This window comes from Pyrgilauda ruficollis, unplaced genomic scaffold, assembly GCF_017590135.1.
Source record: "Pyrgilauda ruficollis isolate IOZ18807 unplaced genomic scaffold, ASM1759013v1 scaffold12, whole genome shotgun sequence".
NCBI lineage: Eukaryota > Metazoa > Chordata > Aves > Passeriformes > Passeridae > Pyrgilauda > Pyrgilauda ruficollis.
Window position 1 is genome coordinate 18,179,168 of NW_024510321.1, and position 19,008 is coordinate 18,198,175.

At 39.4% G+C, this 19,008-nt stretch overlaps 1 protein-coding gene across 4 annotated transcripts in view; it reads left to right on the top strand.

Moving 5' to 3' along the window:
- TRDMT1 (tRNA aspartic acid methyltransferase 1) overlaps positions 1-19,008 on the top strand; it is a 42,572-nt gene that overhangs the window by 3,257 nt on the left and 20,307 nt on the right. The window contains exons 1-3 of one of the 4 annotated variants that reach the window (XM_041490182.1): positions 9,246-9,338; positions 9,631-9,794; positions 17,317-17,426. Coding sequence is in view for 1 of the 4 variants with exons in the window: in XM_041490180.1 (XP_041346114.1) it covers positions 9,275-9,338; positions 17,317-17,426 (174 nt within the window). In the remaining 3 variants the exon portion in view is untranslated. Of the gene's footprint in view, positions 1-9,032; positions 9,339-9,630; positions 9,795-10,689; positions 11,076-17,316; positions 17,427-19,008 lie in introns of those variants that run through there. The other 3 variants (XM_041490180.1, XM_041490183.1, XM_041490181.1) reach the window with 3 other exon arrangements.

A 19,008-nucleotide genomic window follows, 5' to 3' on the forward strand; every position in this document is an offset into this window, starting at 1 on the left:
TACAGGAGCTGTAGAAAGACACATAAAGATTAAATACCCATGAAAAAACATCCTGCCATGCAAATACAATAATTTTTGTGTCAGTACCATACAGCAACCATAAGCCCAGGCATGCTTGGGGCTGCAGAGCCATTCCTTCACACATCCCCTGCACTATGACTATTAAACAAACTCTGGGCAACAGGGACACATTTTAACATGAGGAAATAAAAGAGCCTTAACACTCTACAGACTGGAGGAACACTCTGTAGTGCCCAGCCAGAGTAAGTGCTGTGGCCTATCACTTGAGTGACTGTGGTGGCTTTCACTGTATATGAACATCTTCAGCCATGGCCTAAAAACACAAAGACTGCTATGATTTCGAAAACAGAAAGTCCCTGTTAAAAAAAAAGGATTCTGGCTGCAATCTTCAGCTGGGAGAAGTCCCTCCCTTTAGCTGAGAGCCAAGTGTAAGGAGAAGCCCCCAAGAAAAGGCCACTGCATCCAGGGAAGTGATGGTTTTTCTGAACCCCGATAATGCATCTCCCTGCATTCTGACTAGGAGAAGCTGATTTGGATTTCTGAATATAACCAGGCTGCAGAACATCTAAATGTTCCAACATTGAATTCTCCCCTTGCGAGTAACTCCCTTGACTAATTTTTGTCTCGATAAAGAAACTGGCAAATTCTTTTATGAAATTTATTTTTAAAATTATGTTGCCTATTGTCATTGCCAGCATTGAAAAGTATATCAAATTGGTATGACTAGCTGCTGATTTTTTCAAGTAAATGACTAGGCTCTATACTCAAAACTAACCAAGTCTGTCGAAAATATTCTATTTTAATGTATAATAACTATATGAGGCTGGCAGGGGTTTCATCATTAAGGAAGTGATTTGAACATGAGTCAAGCCACCCTGTCGCACAATTTACATTTCCAAAGAATTATTACTGTCGTGCATGAAGTGCCTCTCTACTATGGTTTCTAATTGCCAGAATAGGAAGTGTTTAGTATCAAATAGGACATTTCTGTACCAAATCAGGTACTCATTTTCAATGCCACTACAGTCCTGTGCCCTGAGGTTGTCTCAAACACCATGCACACCTCTAGGAACAGAGAAGAGAAGAGTTTTTAAGCTCTATCACAAGTATAGCAATTTATATAATCCATCCCTTAAAAAATAAAAAAAAAAAACCCAAACAAATTAAGAATGACACCCTGTCTCACTTTATTTAACAGCAATAGCACTGACTGCTGAATGGTAGCAATACATTTAGCAATGACTGGGACATACAGAATGAGGTTTTCCAAACTGAGAAGAGGTTTGGCGTGGCTTAAGGCTCAGTGCTCAACCTGAAACTCTTTAAGCAGAACAAATTTTCAGAATACAGAAGTCTCTCATTCTTGATTTTGGGTGCCCCAAAATAGATAATCTGAAATTTTATCTCTCCACATCCTTGTTTCATGAAATTTGTATATTATCAAAGACCAAGAAATTGTTCACGGATCATGATAGGCACTTTATAAGGACCATTTAACTTAAATATCAGATAAAATATTTGAATTAAGCAGCTCAAGTTTTCAGGAGAATCTATGCAAAATGCATAGTTTAGCTTTTTTCTGGCCATCTTGGCCTTGCTCAGCACTAGGCTGCAATTCCTGCAGCAAACTGTTGGTTCAGGTAGAAGTCAACAGCGTGGATGAACAGTTACTTGTCACATTACAATAGGAAGCACTGTCTTGGTTCAGTTTTAAATTTTGAGGTTGCAGACTTTTTCAAGGATGTCATCCATCCATCCATCCATCCATCCATCCATCCATCCTCTCTTTGAGAAAATTGAAAGGAAGTGATTCTTGTACACTATTAACGAACCCTGTCAGTTAAACACTTACTACTTCTTTTTGGCCAAGTTTTTTCAACTCAAACTGCTTAAAGAGCTCCTCTAGCCAAAAAACAATTAAATCTGAGAAGTGATTTAATTCTTTTCTCTTCCCCAGTTCCATCACTTACACAAAGCATAAATAGCATAATGTTTTCTTGCCATGATATACCAGGAAATGATGATCTTTCTGAGGAAGAGGCAGGACACAGCAGTGGAACATTAATTGTGTGCAGCAATTGTTCCATTCTTCCTCTGAGATGCCCAGGACAAGCAGAACAGTACTAGCTCCTTGAAGGCCAAGTTTTTAGTGGATTCCTCAGTCCAAGTTCTTGTGCCAAATCCTTGTTCCAATGAGACTCATAAACTGAGCATACATTGTGTTAGCCATTCTGGGATTAATTGGCTCCTTTCAAAGGGAAGAGGCAGTGCTGCACACACCCCAAAGCTGAGAAGACTGAGTTTCTAAAAAGACATTCTGTTTTTGCATGCCAGCTAGCTCTATGCCTAATTTTCAAGAATAAATATACTCTGTCCAGTTGGGATTAAGGAGGGAAGATGATCCAGATTTAAGATGCATAATATATTGTGGGCCATGAGGAATTGAAAATTAGTTAAATACAGAAGAGATGATGCATATGGCTGGAGAAGGAAGAGAGCAAATGTACTGGAAGAGTAGAGGTGTCCATGTCTTTTCAGGTGGAACAGTGTCCTGTTTCCCAATAAAAAGACAATTCACTGTCTACCCGAAATTTTCCTTAGGAATTTGATCTTGTATATGGTCCAATACACATAATAGGCAGGAGAGAGCATGTGTAGGATGACAGGAGGAAGGACCTGACAACTATTCAGGAGCTTTGTAGATGTTTCAGTTTTGCTAACTCAGACTTTTGCCAGTGTTTGTAGCTCTTTATTGGACATGGATCAGGCATTTTTATAAACTCCATGACAGAATTTACCTAGGCCTACCATGTAAGTCCAGTACATCAGGATGAAAGAACATACAGGTCAGATGTCAGGATATTTCACAGGGAGAGGCATGGTTTTCCCTGAAATGGTAATGCCACTGACCTGCAGTTGTATTCTGAAAATAATCAACTTCTGTCATATCAAGAGGAACCTTGAGAGCTATCCCACAGATGAAGGACACAATACTATTGTACTACAATATACATGATGCCTGGACTGCCAATGACAATGTGAATTATTCACAGTTTAGGTTAATTAACTACTTGAGTTCAATATTGTTAGGTTTTGAACGACCATGTCCTATACTGTTGGAGATGAGTGCTATCTCTGAGATGTCACCAAAACTGTGATAAAATCATCCTCAGGGACTTCATCTGACTCGCAGGGTTCCCAATGGACAATTCCAACAATCTCCCATTGTATTTTTCTGGTGAATTATGTGAAACATATTTGCTGGAGTTTTAAGTAAGCCCAACTCCCTACCGCTGAATTTTGACACTGCCAGTCCGTTCTGGCACGTCTTGTGCAAGATTTCTCTTCTTCAGAAATAACTATTTAGAGGTTTTTGGCTCTTTTAGGCTAGGCTTTTTGGGGCTTCTCTCTCCAAGTTGTCTTGATAAAAAATAACATTTAAAAGTCACAGTCCTTTTACTAAAAAAAGTTTTTTCAACTTTAGAAAAACCTAAAGCTTTTGTTCTTAGTTGAGGCAAAGGGGAAAGGGAAGGGGCCCCAAAAGCAGCCAAAAATTACACTGCTATATTTTTCCTAGATTTCTTTCACAATAACTTTTCAATTTTTTTTTTTTTTCAGTTTATCCTTACAAAATCTCACAACTTCTTCAACTCTGTTGTTTTATTATAGACTATTTTCCAAGAGACTTTTGGGTAGATATTATATTGACAGATATCTGTAGACATTTCCAATGCCAGAAAGAGAATATCTTAAGTACGGTAACTTTTGCAATTGCAATCCATAACTGATATCAAACAGTTTAATATTAGCTTTAAAGTAACTCATTTGCAAATGCTAGCCATAGAACCAGGCTGGAAGGCATCTCTGTGCTGCCTAGGCACCAAGTGCTCAGCTTCTTGGGCAGATCTTACAGTACTCACTCGTATACAATTTTGGTTTAATCTAATCTGAAGGTCACTGAGAAGGGCCACAGTTACAGCTCTGCTATGGCTGCATTAAAGGTTTTCTTTCTCTGTGGAGAAAATACCCTTCTGCTGAAATCCCGCCACCATGGCAGATCTCATTTCCTGTGCTAATTAATGCTACTCATAGTCAGAGATTAAACTCACCACATGGACTGAATAAAAAAAAGAAAACCACCAAAAAACCCCCGACAGTTTGGGCAGGGGCTGAACTCCTTAAAAGACAAAACTGCAGTGTACAAAAGCTGGAGGTGATACTAGATGGCCTTGTGGTCAGAAGGTGTGACCAACACCAACATACAGCTACAAGTCTTTTTCAGTCTGCACAGTGTAAGTTGTGCAAATCGTACAGGGATACTGGGGGTGAAAATTTTTGCCTTAAGCAGGAAGTTAATAGGCATATCCAGCCTCACTGGCTGAATTTCGCTTCTTTCCCCTCATCTCCCCTCCCCTCCCTTTGAGAGAGCAGCAGGCTCCTCCTGCCCTTGCAATCGAGCCGGGATCTCCCACGCCATTACCTCATCCCGAACTGATCCCCCTTTAACAAATGCCTGGCTCCTGCCTGCTGTCACTCTTCAAAGGTCTGAGTCAAAACGCATTCATTGCACCAGCAATCTTTTGCCTGACTGCAGGGGCCTTAAAGAGTTCTGAGTCTGTTTTGTTCAATCCAATGACTATATAGTTTTTTTATGTAATTTTTTTTTTGTCAAGCACTGGAATGTGTAAGTTCAAGAAAGTCAATAACATAATCTAAACATATGCCTCTCATCCAGCCCAGGTAACCACTGCAGGCCAAATGTAACAAACAAGCCAGATTTATTTAGATTTAAATGTATTTAAACCAGAAAAGTAAAGATTTTATTAGAGAAGCAATGTCATTTTATTCCTTACTCCCTACAGAGTATATACCTAGCCACAAAACCCGAAAATAAAATCCTGAAATGGAGCTATTAATATATTTGAAAAGCAAAAGGTTAAAAATGTTTGTGTCTGATCACTCTTCCAAATAATTTCAGCTACATAAATTTCCTGGTAGAGAGTTCTTAGAAAATGCATTGAGAGAGGCTGACAGACCTGGTTTGGTGTGGTTTTCATTTCTAGCCTTGCAGATGCGTGTCATTATAAATGAAAATCACAGGCTTCCTTAGCCATAAAGGCACAGCCCAGCCGCTTCCTGGAAGCACCGCCTCTGTGGTTGACAGCTACTTTTACTGAGCAGCACTTCAGCAGAAATCAACTTTGATAAATACCCTTCTGAAACATAACATCCGATAAAGATTGACTTTGATAAACTGCAAAAGGTTTTCAGTTTTATTAGCAACCTACTGGGCCAATGGTTATGGAAACAATAATTGATGCCATACGCCCTCAGTGATTTTTTCAATTCACTGGTTGCATTGCTAGGGTATGACATGCCTCACATTCTTTCCTGGCCACAATGATTTCTCACCCAGAATATGAGATTCCCTTCCAGACAGCAGAGATGTTTGCATACTCCTCCTGATCCTCACTTAGGTATTTAGTAGGTTATATCGGACCTTTGGAGAGAAGAAGCATTTTTTGTTGTTCAGCCATCAACATTGATATTTGCTTGTATGAAGTTTTGGCTGATCACTGTGAAGGCACTTTTAAATATCTGGTGTATGAGCAGAGGGAGGTTTTCCCTGCCCTCTCTCCATTGTTTGAATATAGAGGAAATGCTCACAAACACTTCCCAGCTTCAAGTCCACTACCTTTCATCACCAGCCTTTCATTGAGGGTTACATTCATGGCCTCGACAAAGCCCAGTGACAGGCACTGCAGACCAGCAGCCTCCTGTCACAGCTGGGGGCGAGCAGAGACCCTGCTGGCTCTGCTCTGCTGCAAAGGGGAGGGCAGGGAGGAGACTTACATGTAACTGCTTATGGAGTTTTGTGTGCATTTTTTGAATTATAGAAACAGAGCAGTGAAAATCTTTCCTTCTCACTTTGAGGGCAAGATTACATGGTCCAGTCATATTTTGTAATTTTGCTTTTCAGTTGCCAAGTACAATGCAGAATCTGAAGGAAGGGAGCTTATTTCTGTGATGCTCTTGTGCAGCATTGCTAATTGTAACGTTTAACAATTCTAAAGCATTTTAAGAAGAGAAAAATATTGCAGTGGTTTCATGTTCCTCTAACCACACGTAGCTGTTTCACTGGATGTTTGTTGATTACCAAGGCAACAATTTCAGACCTGGCATGATTATCTGTATCATACCACTCATCAGAGATGTGGGCAAACTCCAGAGACTTCTCAATTGAGGAAATGATGCTAGTTGGTAGGAGGCAGGAGTTTTCAAAACTGTTTCAGTGAAAATGCTGATATCACATGCTTATGTCAACAACTTTAAAAATATCATTAAAAGATCAGTCTGCTTAAAATATATTTTACTATAAATATATTAGAGTCAAGCAAATAGCTGTTTCATCAATGCATTATCATAGTTCTGTAGATGTGCCCATTTAGAATAAATTAACTTCATTTTAGAAAAGCCTTTCATTTGTTATTTAAAGCCAACTACCTTGAGGAGCCATAATTGATACATGAAACAGCCCATACTTGTGTCCTAAAAATGCAGAGTCCAGAGTTGAATTTGGACTTCCAACTCTGCTATTAATCTTCTCTGTTAATAAAATTTGATGTTCATGGACTTTTACAGGAATCCTATCCATCCTATATGCATGTAGGAGAGTAAAAAGGGCTGTCACAATACCCACATTTTAGTAAGTCAGAGAGCTCCAGTTGGGAAATTTTGCAGACATGTGGCTGCTTTGGGGTCACAAGACTAAGTGTCAGCAACATTTAGCTTGCTCCATGGCAATGGCAGCACATGTTAGCAAGATTTTCTGAGTGAAGTATGAACAAATGCTTTCACAGGGCTCACCCTCCCTCTGCCATCATTCTGAGTTTTCCTGTGAGAAGCAAGATATGAGTGGCCATGGATCTCAGCACTTCTGAGCCATTGCTCCTGTCTGAAATAAGCAGCATGCTTTAAATACTATTATCTAAGTTTGGATCCAGAAAGTATGGTTATTATTTTGTTGACTTTACATTTTTAAAGTGAAGAACACTACAAATAACTGCTTCCAGATTCCCTGTTTTCATTTCAGTTTTTTATGCAGCTGTCAATTAATAATGAGAACCAGGTTAGGGAAGGCACAGTTACACAGAATTATAAAAGTGACTGCTGCCAGTTGTTAAAAAATGAGTGCTAGGGAAGTTTTGGTGCTTCCCATTCTTTACAAGAAGAAGCCAATAAAATCCCTATCTAGCTTATTAATTTCTTTGTTGCCAGAGTGGAGGCATGTTCATCATATTCTCCAGTTTACTACACTGGAAGAGGAAGTAGGTGGAGGATTTCCCCTGAGCTGGGAATGTTCTACTGCCACCAACCAGCACAGCAGAGACATGTCTGCTGCTTTTTCCATCTGACTCCACTTTTCCTATGTATGAATGGCAAAAATACCTTGGAGTCAGGGAAAGGAGAAGGAAAACCAGGTCTCAGCCCTGTCTTCCTGTCTGATATTAATCACTCCAGGTACCAGGCAGCTCCAAATAAATGAACTGTTTCTGGCTGACTACAGCTCTCACTCATCACAGTATCTGGCATTGCTGTGAACTGTAGGTTATGGGAATAGAAGGACAAGAAACTCAAACTCATTCATCAGCTTTACTGATTTCAAAAGTCTACAAGTTGCATTTTTTTTAATTTTTAATTTGCACCTTGCATCTCTATTTTGAAAGGGTTCTACTAAAGTGTATCTTCTTAACTGATAACAACCTTGCTCTTTGTAACCCATCTTCATCATCTTGACCAATTTTCTTCAGGGTCTTCACCATCTTTGTCCCATGACTCTTTTCTCCAGCAAGCACATTTCTAGTTTTGTTGTGCCATGTGATTCCATTTTCTTAGTTCTCCATCAACCAGCAATGCAGGAAACCTGCATGCAGCTGGTTGCAATGCCTGCTGCTCTCCTCTGCTGCACTTTCTTTCATGTGACATAGACTTGGACTTCTTGTTTTATTCACCTTTCATGGCTGACAAATAAAGCAGCAGCTCCAGACTCTGATAATGAAGATCCAGGTGAATGACAGCACTGTTTTGAAAAAAAAAAAAAACTGGCAAATACTGATATTTTTACTTTGAAATTTTGTTTCTAATTCCTCTGTTTTCCACAGGTCATGCATCCTATATTTTGGAGGAGTGCATTGAAAGGCAGCATATTTACCTTTCTGCCCTCCAGTTTTAGCTAAAAATTCTTCCCCCACTGTAAGTCAAGAGATGGGAGCTACTATGACATGCTGTGTGAGGCAGCTTCTATGGAAAAAGAACTATTTCTTAAACCCACCTTGTTTTTGACAGGTTTCTTAAAGGCTCTACAACAATATAATTAAATCAAGAAACTAGTGGAGAAACATGTTCGAGTTTGGTTTGGGTGATTTTTTTTAAATTTTTTTTTTTTTTAATGTTTCATCTTCACTTTACACTCTGAATCTGCCAACTGAGGTGCAGGTGTCTGCTTGACTGTGGTGGGTAACCCATGTAACAGTCTGCGATGCGTTTACTTTGGCTGAGATATATATATATAGAGATATATATATACACACGTACACACACATATATATATTTAAACTATTTGTTTAAAAAACCGGACACTTTGTGTGGCAACAGTGGCATTGAGTAGTCTCTTCCTTCTCAATTTAGCAAGAAGCGTTGGGGTAAATAAGGGCAGTTTCATCAGTTATTTCCTTCTTTCCTGCGCGGGCTTTGAGAGGACTTCTCGAAAACATCACCGTACGCCGAACTCCCGGAACGCCCGGGCCCACGGCACCGCCGAGGCCACTGGCACCGGCTGCCACCGGCGGGCCAGCACACGTCCCCCCTCATGAGGAGAAGCCCCTCTGCCACCCCGCCCGGCCATTCTCTGCCTGCGCCGCCCGCACTGCTTTGGCCTGACCGGCCCCCCCGGCGGTCACGGCGGGCAGCGGGTCCCTCTCCCGCCCCTCACTGCCAGCAGGGAGCAGCTGGCGGAGCCGCGCGCAGCAGCCGCCCCGCGGACACCTCAGGGGGCGGCGGGGGCGGCAGGGCCGGCTGAGCCGGGGTGGCCTCGTCCTGCGGGGCCGATCCCGCCCGTGGTTCCCCGAGCGAGGGGAACCTAAGCCACCGCCGCTCCGGGGCGGCGCAGGCCGGGGCGGGCCGGGGGAACGAAAGAGCGGCGGAACGGGCGGGCGGCGCTCGGGGAGGCGCCGGGCGGGCGGGCCGGCCGAGCATGGCGGCGCTGCGGGTGCTGGAGCTGTACAGCGGCATCGGGGGCATGCACCAGGCCCTCAGAGGTACCGGCGCGTCCCGCGGGGCTCCGTGCTGCCTGCCCCGCCCCGGACACCCCGCCCTCGGGGGCTCCGTCTGCTCGAGGGGGGCAATGCAGGGTGCCCCTCTTCTCTATGGGGCGGGCGAAGGTGGCCCCTGTTCTCCCGTAGCCCCTTCTCCAACCTGGTGTGTGGCACCAGGTACCCCGGAGCACGTTGGGACAGAAATTAGGGATCCCTGCTCCTTGTTTGGCCCAGGCAGCTGCTTCTGGAGAGGCCGTGATTTTGTGTTTGTTGTTGTGTGCTCTGTGCAATACAGAGGCAGCCCTGCTGCAGATGGGATGGCAATCGCTGAGATGCCCGGGATGATAACCACATGAGCCAGGGTTTCCCGCTGGCATGCACGTGGACTTGGCTTTCATAGGCCATAGTTCGGTGAACAGCTGAGCCATGTTCCAGTATGAGCAAGCCTGACCATCTGAGGTTGGTGTAACATTTTATAAACATGAAAATGAAATGTGGAATTTGAGCTGGTATAGAGAGTTCACACCAGCCCATGTTCCCAGGTGAGTTTTTGATCTGGCACAAGGAACCCTGGAGCTCAGTTTGCTGAATTGTTAAGGCATGGCTTGGGTGACCTTCAGCAGGTCCTGCAGACTCTGTGAATTGGCTTCCCCAAATTAAAAATTGAGTTAGGGCTATTGATTTCCATTGTAAAGTACCCTGGACCTTATTACTTTGAAGTCCATGTTTCAACACACATTAGTATAACTTATGATAATCACCATAATAATTTTAACTGTAACTACAATCTTTCAAATCTTTCAGTCTTCAGGCGCATTAGCAGGGAGCATTTCCATAAAAACATCAGGTGGAAGCTTGCCTTATCTTGCTATTTTTCCAGGGAGCTATGGAATATTAAGAGTATGCTTACAGAGTGAAATCAATTTAGCATCATTTATTTACTTAAAACACACAGTTGTCAGAGTGGCCTTCTTCCTACTGTCCTATTTCTGCTTGAATCTAATTGCTTTACTTGGGAATATAAATATATAAAATATATTTTAATGTATTTATTATGTATATATAAATACACAACAAAATAGGTTCCTACGTTGTTCCTCACTACCTTTTTTGAGGATGTAATTTCCTTATTTCCAGAGACATTCTTAGAGTATTAAGAGGCAAGTATAGCTTTGTCTGGAGCTGCAAATTTTTGAGTTTTTGTAGAGTGAAAACAGCATGTTAGGCCTTGTGTATAGTGTACACAGTAATGGTAACATGCTGCTATTTTGGTAACCAGATTCCTGAAGTCATGGAAAGCTATCTATGTTTGTTGTATTGTAGATAATTTCCATATTTCCATAGAAAGTGGACTGGTTCCTGAAAGTTAGCCTACACCATGGTTCCTTCACTCTTTACTGAATTACCTAGCTGTGTTCTTGCTATAATATGGATGTCTTGGGGCAGTTCAGTGGTGTGCTGCAATGTTTAGTAAATTATGATGCTAGTTGTGATGTCTTGTGAGTTTCCACCTGCAAAAACATCACTTGCAACTCAATGAATACTTAAAAGGGTGGAAGTACTGGAAATGCCTCATTAGATTATCAGAAGACTGTAAACCTTTATCCAAAAGATACATGGAATTAGTGATGCCCTAGTGGATAATTATTACAAATATGAAGCCTTGAAATCATGTCACAAAATGGTGCAGTTTGGAGAATGAAGGACTTAACTAAACCCCTTGTATTATTTCCTGAAAAGGTAAACTTACTTCCATGTTTACTTTTTTGAACTTGCTGAACACAACAGTGTCTCTCTTTGGTGTGATTTCTGTTCTTATGGGTTTGCATTTGACTGAAGAAATTGCAATAGGTATGAACAGTGGGACTGAGATTTTTCTGTAGTGGTATCAACCAAAGCAGATAAAGGGACTGTAAGTAAGGACATTTAATTTATTATTTGTGTAAATGACCCTAACTAGTTCAGAGTGGTCAGGAACCAAATGAAATTTGCAAAGTGAGTAGACACAAAGCTGTTTGCATTACAGTTGGTATAATATTTTTCAGTCTAGGTGCTTATGTTTCTGGGAAGCATATGAGAGTTCAGCCCATAAGTATTGTGTTGTCTCAGGAGAGGTCTAAACCATACACTTCTAGATGAAAATCCTGGTCAGAGTCTTGTTAGAAGTAATAGGCAATTTGATTAAAAGGTGTCCTACAAAATTTGCACTAAGTTAAGTATTTGATAACAGGTTATTATATAAAACTTTTTTTTGATGAATTGGATTTCATTTGGAAGCAGAGACGTACTTAGGCATGTGATAATTTCTACTAGTTTTTAAAGTCCTTTGGACATCTGGATTCAGTTTTCTTACACAGTTTATGAAGGAGCAAAGTAAAGTCAAGGGGCATTGAAGTGTTTGCTTTTACATGCAAATAAAAAAGAAAAGAACTGAATGTTCCTCTGTAAGTACTTTAAGAATGTGTTTCTTACATGTTTTTGGCCTATATGTGTACATGAAACCATGCTGTTTGAAAAGGTCTCTGATCCATTTAGCATGTGGCAGATTGTTCAGCATCTTCTTTTAAATTGAGTATAGAAATATTAGAAGGGTTGTGGGGTTTTTTTCCATATAAATATGAAGTTTGAAAGAAAGGCTTCCGTTGTTCCAGTGCTTCTGTAAGCCAGATGCACAACAGATGAAGATTATGTATAATAATATATTATCTTATTGTGGTTTCTAGTGAATCTATAAGCCAAGAAAAATAATAGGAATATATAGAAAACAGAGGGAGCATGTAGTATTTCAGTGGCAGCATCCTGGGAAAGCTTTTGTTCTGCAAAAGGGATTCTGCAGTTTTCTGCAGGGATTCTGCAAGATACTCTTGCAGGGTAGTACCTGGCCATGTAATGGGGTCAATTATGGTTAATTCAGCCGGTCCAACTTTCTGATTTTCTGTGAAATTACCTGTGTTTCAATTGGCAAAGAGGTATTTCTCAGGAAATCTGATGTTGACTTTTCTACCTTGATGCCCTTCTTGGCTGTGATCTTTCAAAAACTTAGTTAGAGGATAGCTTGCAGGATGAAGATGTTTGTTATTTCGGCAGCTGTCATTAACGTAGAATGCATTTGGCACCAAATAGTATACCATTGGTTTTGAGATTGCCCTTGTCTACAGTAAAAAATAATTGAATTCTCATGTATTGATGGAAATTTATAGTGTCTTGTAAGTGTTTCTCTCTAAAGAGTACATGGAAATTGTGAGTACATAGTTTCACAGTTTAATCACATTCTTTTTGACAATGGAGAGAAGGCTGTTTCTGAACTTAGGTTTCAGTCTAAAGATGAAAAAGAAAAATCTTGGGGGTTGTCTAGTTCTGTGTTGGTACTTTAGCTATAGCTATCTCAGCACATGTAGAATTTCTGGTTTTAGATTTTGAATGCTTTATAATAATATTTTAACACCGAAGACCTGCAAAAGGATGTCATCTTTTGATGGTATCTTTTGATAAAGATACCATCAAAAGATGGTAAAGTTGAGCTTAGTTGAAGTTAGAAATCAGTGAGTCTGTTCATATTCACACTCTTGAAAGACTGAGGCAGCTAAGGGATCAAAGTGCTTTTCTTTCTTCTTCCCACCCTCTACCCCAAGCCTTTTGGATTTATAAAGGTTGATGTTTAAGTCAAATACGTCTAAATATATGATAATTGTGTGTGTGTGTGAGTGAATTTGTTCTTTATAAAGTGCAGAGTTTCTGCGGTGAAAAATAGTTTTATTTTTGGAAAATCTATGCCTACATATTCATTTCCTTAGCAACTTTCCATGAAACAAACAGCCCGCTCTTCCTCCTTCCCAACCAAAACAAACCTAAACTGGCTTATTAATTTAGGCAGTTTTCCCATGAAAAAATGGGTTCCATGTCTCTGCCACAAGCATTTGTAATCTGTCAGGTCCCTGAAAAAAGTCCTCTTGCAGGAAGCACTAAAGGACATATTCTAAAAAATACTGTAAGTTTGCAGTGATGAAGTTGGTGATATTTTTCCTCTGCAATTGTTATATTTCAGTTTTACAGGGTAACAACTTTTGTGCTCTGTTATGCATGTTTGTTCATTGTATTTGATTGTCTCTGTGAATTGCACAGCACAGTAAACTGTTGTGTGTATTTACACTGGGCAAAGCTATCCCACCAGGAGAGGCAAAGGAGACAAAACTGGCTTTGACTTCCAGCACAATGCAAAACAAAAAGATTGCTGGTTTGAGTAAGTTTTTACACCTAAACACAATTTAATGCTTCTCCAAAATATAGCTCTTTGTAGCACGGGGTGGTACCAGTTGTGCTATAATGTAAGTTTATAAAGTTTATATGGCTTCACATGATCGAATCCTTTACAAATAGAGCAGTGAAAGGAGTTGCTAAGTATCCTGCAGGAACCCAGTATCAAGTTTACTGATAGTCATGTTGACTGTAGCCATGGTCAGTTCAGCCTAATCATTTCAGCCAAGAGCTGACAACTGAGAAATTAAATCTTTGCTCTCTGTTTTAAAAGGAAACAGGACCGACAAAACTTATGACTAATCTTCTCTTTTCCATCTGTTTCCATATACCTGTCAGAAAAGATAATTGTTCTGGCTCCTATTTTCCAATATGCTGAAATCCACCAAACCGCCCTTGCTGTAACACAGTGTATTTCATGTGTTCTGTTGACATTGATGACTCTATTGCAAAAGTACAGTAGTGAATATAAACAGATATATGTTAATTTTAAGGTCTGCAGAAACACATGACAAAGGAATCAATTCTAAAGAGGAAAAGGACAGATATTGTAATGTCAGAAATTTTGTTTCTGGCATTTGAAGGTGACACTTTGGGTTTACTTTTTCAAATCAGAAGCTAATGCACACATCCTGGCTTTCTTTGTTTCAAATGCATCTCCTTCCAATCCTTGCAGCAGTGTCCCTTTTCCTCAAGAATGACTACTCCATACCTGAGAGGGCTTGTAAGCATTGTGTATTCAATGAAGTAGAGAACTGGGACCCAAAGTTTGATTGTTGCCTCTTTAGGCAGTTTAAGTAGCAGTCAAAGAGTTTCTGCTGTCTGGGCCCAAGAGGTTTTAAGCTTTAAGTGTGAAATCAGTACATTACTAATAGGATGATACAAATTTGATTTCACCTGCTTTCAGCCAACAGAAAATATTACAATCTAGTCTGCTGAAAATGTCATAACACCTCCCTCAGTAACTTCCCTATCATATCTGTGACTTCCATTTGAACTATGTGATCTTGCTCAGAAATGAAGTGTCAGTTGAAAAACTGGTGTGGAGGAATCCTACAAATCATGTATTCCAGCAGCCGATCTGTTTCCTGCATTTGTAATTCTCTTAAATATCTGTGTTTTGAAAATTGGATGTACTTTTTCGAGGGGGATAAAAAGATCTCCAGAGCTGTGTCTGTTTCTGTATTGAAGTTTTGCTATGTATTTTGGGGAGTTGATTTAACATCCCACCAAGTCAGCGATTCCTGAGTTGATTTTGTGGCTTTTGTCAGTGGGGATAGTTAAACACAGTCTTGATTCTGTTTAGCTTAAATTCTGCTTTCAGGCTTTTTTAATGATGCATTCCTGATAGTAATTTTCAAGTAGTAAATGTAATTGCTATGGGAAAGCAGACTATTACAGTTTGACATAAAGTTATTTAACTTTCAGGAGAAGTTCTTTAAAAATGATGCATTTTCACATTGTTTGAAATTTAGACAAGCTTTTCTTTGTTAGGTTGGATGTGTGAGAGCCGCTTGTCTGCTCGAGCTCCTTCATGCGTTTCCAGGGCATTTCCACACAAATACGCTTAATCAGCTTTTAGAGGGAGTCTGTTCTCTAACAGGAATTCCCAAGTGAGCTGCAACTTTGAAATTAAAAGGAGGAGAGGCTTTGAAAAAGTTACCAGGTCTTTGAATGAGGAAGAGAGAATCTCAGGTGGAATACTTCAGGAAAAGTTCCTGTCCTTTTTCCATGCTGGCTGACATCTCTGGTTTAGACTGAACATTGTATTGCAAGAGGATTCAATAGGTTACTATTAGATGTGTGCTCTCGTCCCCTATCTCCAGGCTTTTGGGCCTGTGAAGTCCTCAGTTGCTATTTTTTCCTGTAGGTATTCAGGGAGATAATGAATGGATGGCAGTAAAAAACCAACTGTCTGAATCGTGAGTTGTGAGAGAAAGCACAGAGCTTGCCTTCCCAATTGCCCTTTTAAAACTATATGTTAATTTAGATAATAATTTGAGGGTCTTGATTTTTTAAATTTTATTTTTCTTCTGGAGTACTTGGAAAACACAGTAAGGGTTAGCTTGTTAGGACAATGCATTTTAAGAACTGAAGGAGTGAGTGAGAAGAGCAATCTCTTTAACAGTATTGGAAGTTTGTTCCTGTTACTTAGATGCTGCAGCTTTGTTTTAGGAAGATGAGAGTGTTGTTCTTGAATACGTTTGTAAATTGAGACATTCATCCAGCTTTCTTTTCACGCTAGGTGTCAGTGTTAACTTACCTGTTCTGTAATCTCAGGTGTAGTCATGCTATTGTCCTTGTGGATGCACCTGTATTTAGTTCTCAGTTACAACTTCTGGTCAAAAGGTCAAGACAGTAATGGCAAATAATGATTTGTATGTTGACTCTTAATGGTCTGTAAGTATTTATCTTGTGAAAAACCTTATCTTTTTGCCCTCGATTGCATCAAGTAAACCTGGAAGAACCAGCTTGGTCCTTGTTAAAATGTCTGCTACAATCTTTTCAATACCCAGATTTCTCTTTCATCTTAGTTTTGACTAAGACAGCCTAAGAACACCTGAAAGATAGTGGGTGGATGGTAACTGCATTATTCAAAATTAAATCCACTGGGGTCATCCCAGTTGGGCTTTCATCCTCTCAAACTGTAAATAATTAGCTGACTAGTAGTAATTCATATGGTGTCTCATAAGGTCATTTGTTAATGTGTTACTTGAGCATATTGTGAGATTATTCAAAGGCATGTGGCTATTTGCCTTGTTTCTTTTGGTTTGCAAAAGTTTTTTTAGAGTTGCCTGTGTTTCATCTGAGGCTTTGTAATGCCGACCATAATGTAAATATCCTGGTGGTTGATACTGATCTCGGGTATCAGGAGGTAGGGTCACTTCTCTGCCTGCAGCTGTGACAGTAACCACAGCCTGTCTTCTTGGATAAAAAGCCTCAGTGAAGGTATTGTGTTTAGTAATAATAAATAGTGTGACATGATGAGCAATGAAGTAAACACTGCTCTTTTTATCTCTTTAGCTCCTGTAGTACCTATTACTTTCTTACTTTCTTACTTTATAAATTAACGGTTGTTTATTTACATTATTTTTAGGGTATTTTTATTTCAGGGTTTTAGCTGTGAGTTTGTTATGCTGTCCTCTCTTCAATAACATCTCTGTTTAAGAGAGGAGGAGCTGCCAAGTTTGGTATTTTGGGACCTTTAACTCAAAGGAGGCAGCAGTTGAGTTTGAGGCCTAAGGCTTTACTGAAATGTAAGCACAAATGTTTTTCAGGCAATTTAAGTTTTTATTGGAAGAGTAGACATACATCAAATATATTTGTGCTATTTTTTCATAATGAGAAGTAGTACACATCTAAAATAAGATGCTTATTTCTTGTAGGTTGCCAGAGGACAAGGCAGAAGCAATGGGGCTTGGTAGGATTGATTTAGGATTCTTGTAGCCAGGAGCTACAAGAGAGGTGCACCCTGTTTGGAATTTTTTAATCTGCTTTTTAAATCTACTTTAGCTTCCATTTTTGGATATATAAAGAAGGGAAGTATTGCCCATATGATTAGAATAAGAGTATGTTTTTTATACAAAGTTTCAAAAGACAACACAGCAGAATTTGATTGTGTAATTTGCCTTTTGTTTTTGAGTGATGCTGTAACAACTGAGCAAATATATTTTTCTAAGAATGGTGAAGAGAAGCTAGAATTTTCAAATTATTTTTTTAATTTTAGAAAGCTGCACATATGCAGAAGTGGTAGCTGCTGTTGATGTGAACACTCTTGCCAATGATGTTTATAAGCACAACTTTCCCAGCACGCCGTTATGGGCAAAGACTATCGAGGTGAGTAATTAATGTGTTTTTTACTCTAGTCTGGCATTTGTAAGATGTGAGTTGCTTTCACTGTCTTTATTAGTAACAAGAGAAACAGAAATGTTATCGTGAATAAAGCAGTTTTACAGTAACTTTGATTGCTTGTGCTGTTTGCTTGTTGAAGTAAGAGGGATTTCATACTGCAGGCTTTTCCTGAAATTCTTGCCTTCTGCATGGAGAAAGGTTATATAAATGTCAAGGGGAACGCTTACCATCAGTAAAGGAATGTCAAAAATCATATTTTTAGATGAAAAAAAATATTTTCATGTACTTCGAAAAAATTTAATTAAATTACTTGGGGGCATGCCTTTGTTTTGAAGTTATAGTTGGGCTCAGAGAAACACAACAAAATATACTGGACTGAACACTCTTGAATCTTTTTAAATGGCCTCAATAGATAAAATGTTTTAGGAATTCTGTCACGTGCCAAATTATTTGAAAAATAAGTGAAATTGGATTAAAATAATTGTTTTAATAGATGAGAGGCAAGCTAGGCATGGTTTTGCTTGGATTGAGTTAGAAATTACTGTATGCTTCTTAATCTGCTTTTATGATTTTACAACATGACAGTAAAAGATGCTGTGTCTTTTTAAGACGCCAGCTTAAATGAGAGTTAAATTGGTGGCTAAAGGTTAAATGCTTATTCAGCACTCAATAATAACTGGCTAAATGATAGTTTTATAATGGAAAAAAAAGATTAATCTTTGCCTGTATCATTTTATAGTAGACAAGAGCAGATTATTAGAGTCGGTAACACCTTCTTCAAATATAGTGGAAAAAAATAACAACTTTTGTCTAGTTTTCTGGGTAGCTACATTACATTTGCTGTATAGGTATCCCTCAGAATATGTAAGGAGTGATTTCATTGTCCAAGTCATAGTTACTTGATCGTTCTTTCCTTCCAGCCCCTTAATGTGTTGATCTTTTAGTGTTAGTGAAAACTTAGTAGAGGAACAGGTAGAGGAATTTCTACCTGTGTGATTAATTCCTACCACAGACCTAATTCTTTATTTTCTAAGCAGGATTGGCTTTGTGTAGGAGAATTTCAGCCATACAGTACCTTTGACTAATTCTTGTAGGGGAAAAACCATGAAATAAACTTTATAGGGTGCATTACCAGTGAGCTCCTAAGAGCTAAAACCCATAGTTTGGATCTGTAAAAATTATCATATTTACACTTGAGCTCCTTTACTTCTCAGATGTTTTTACACATATTTTGAGTATGTAAAGACTGGTTTTGATGTACAAAGGCTTAATATCTGAGTAATGATACTTTATTTTCAGGAGAAATAATAGGTGAGTATCTACTGAAAGAACCACTACACACTTCAAAGAATGAGCAGATAGAAACCTCAAGATTATGTATAAATTACATAATGTACTTATTAGTGTTTTGTTTCATATGAAGAGCAGTGAGTGCATATTTACATTTTATGGTTTGCCAGAGTAGAAAAGATTTTAAAATTACTATGTCAAGTGAGAGATTGGGTCGTTTTTTGCTAAATGAAGGATACTGGAAGTAAGAGGGGTAGTTTGGTCTGAAAGATGACTT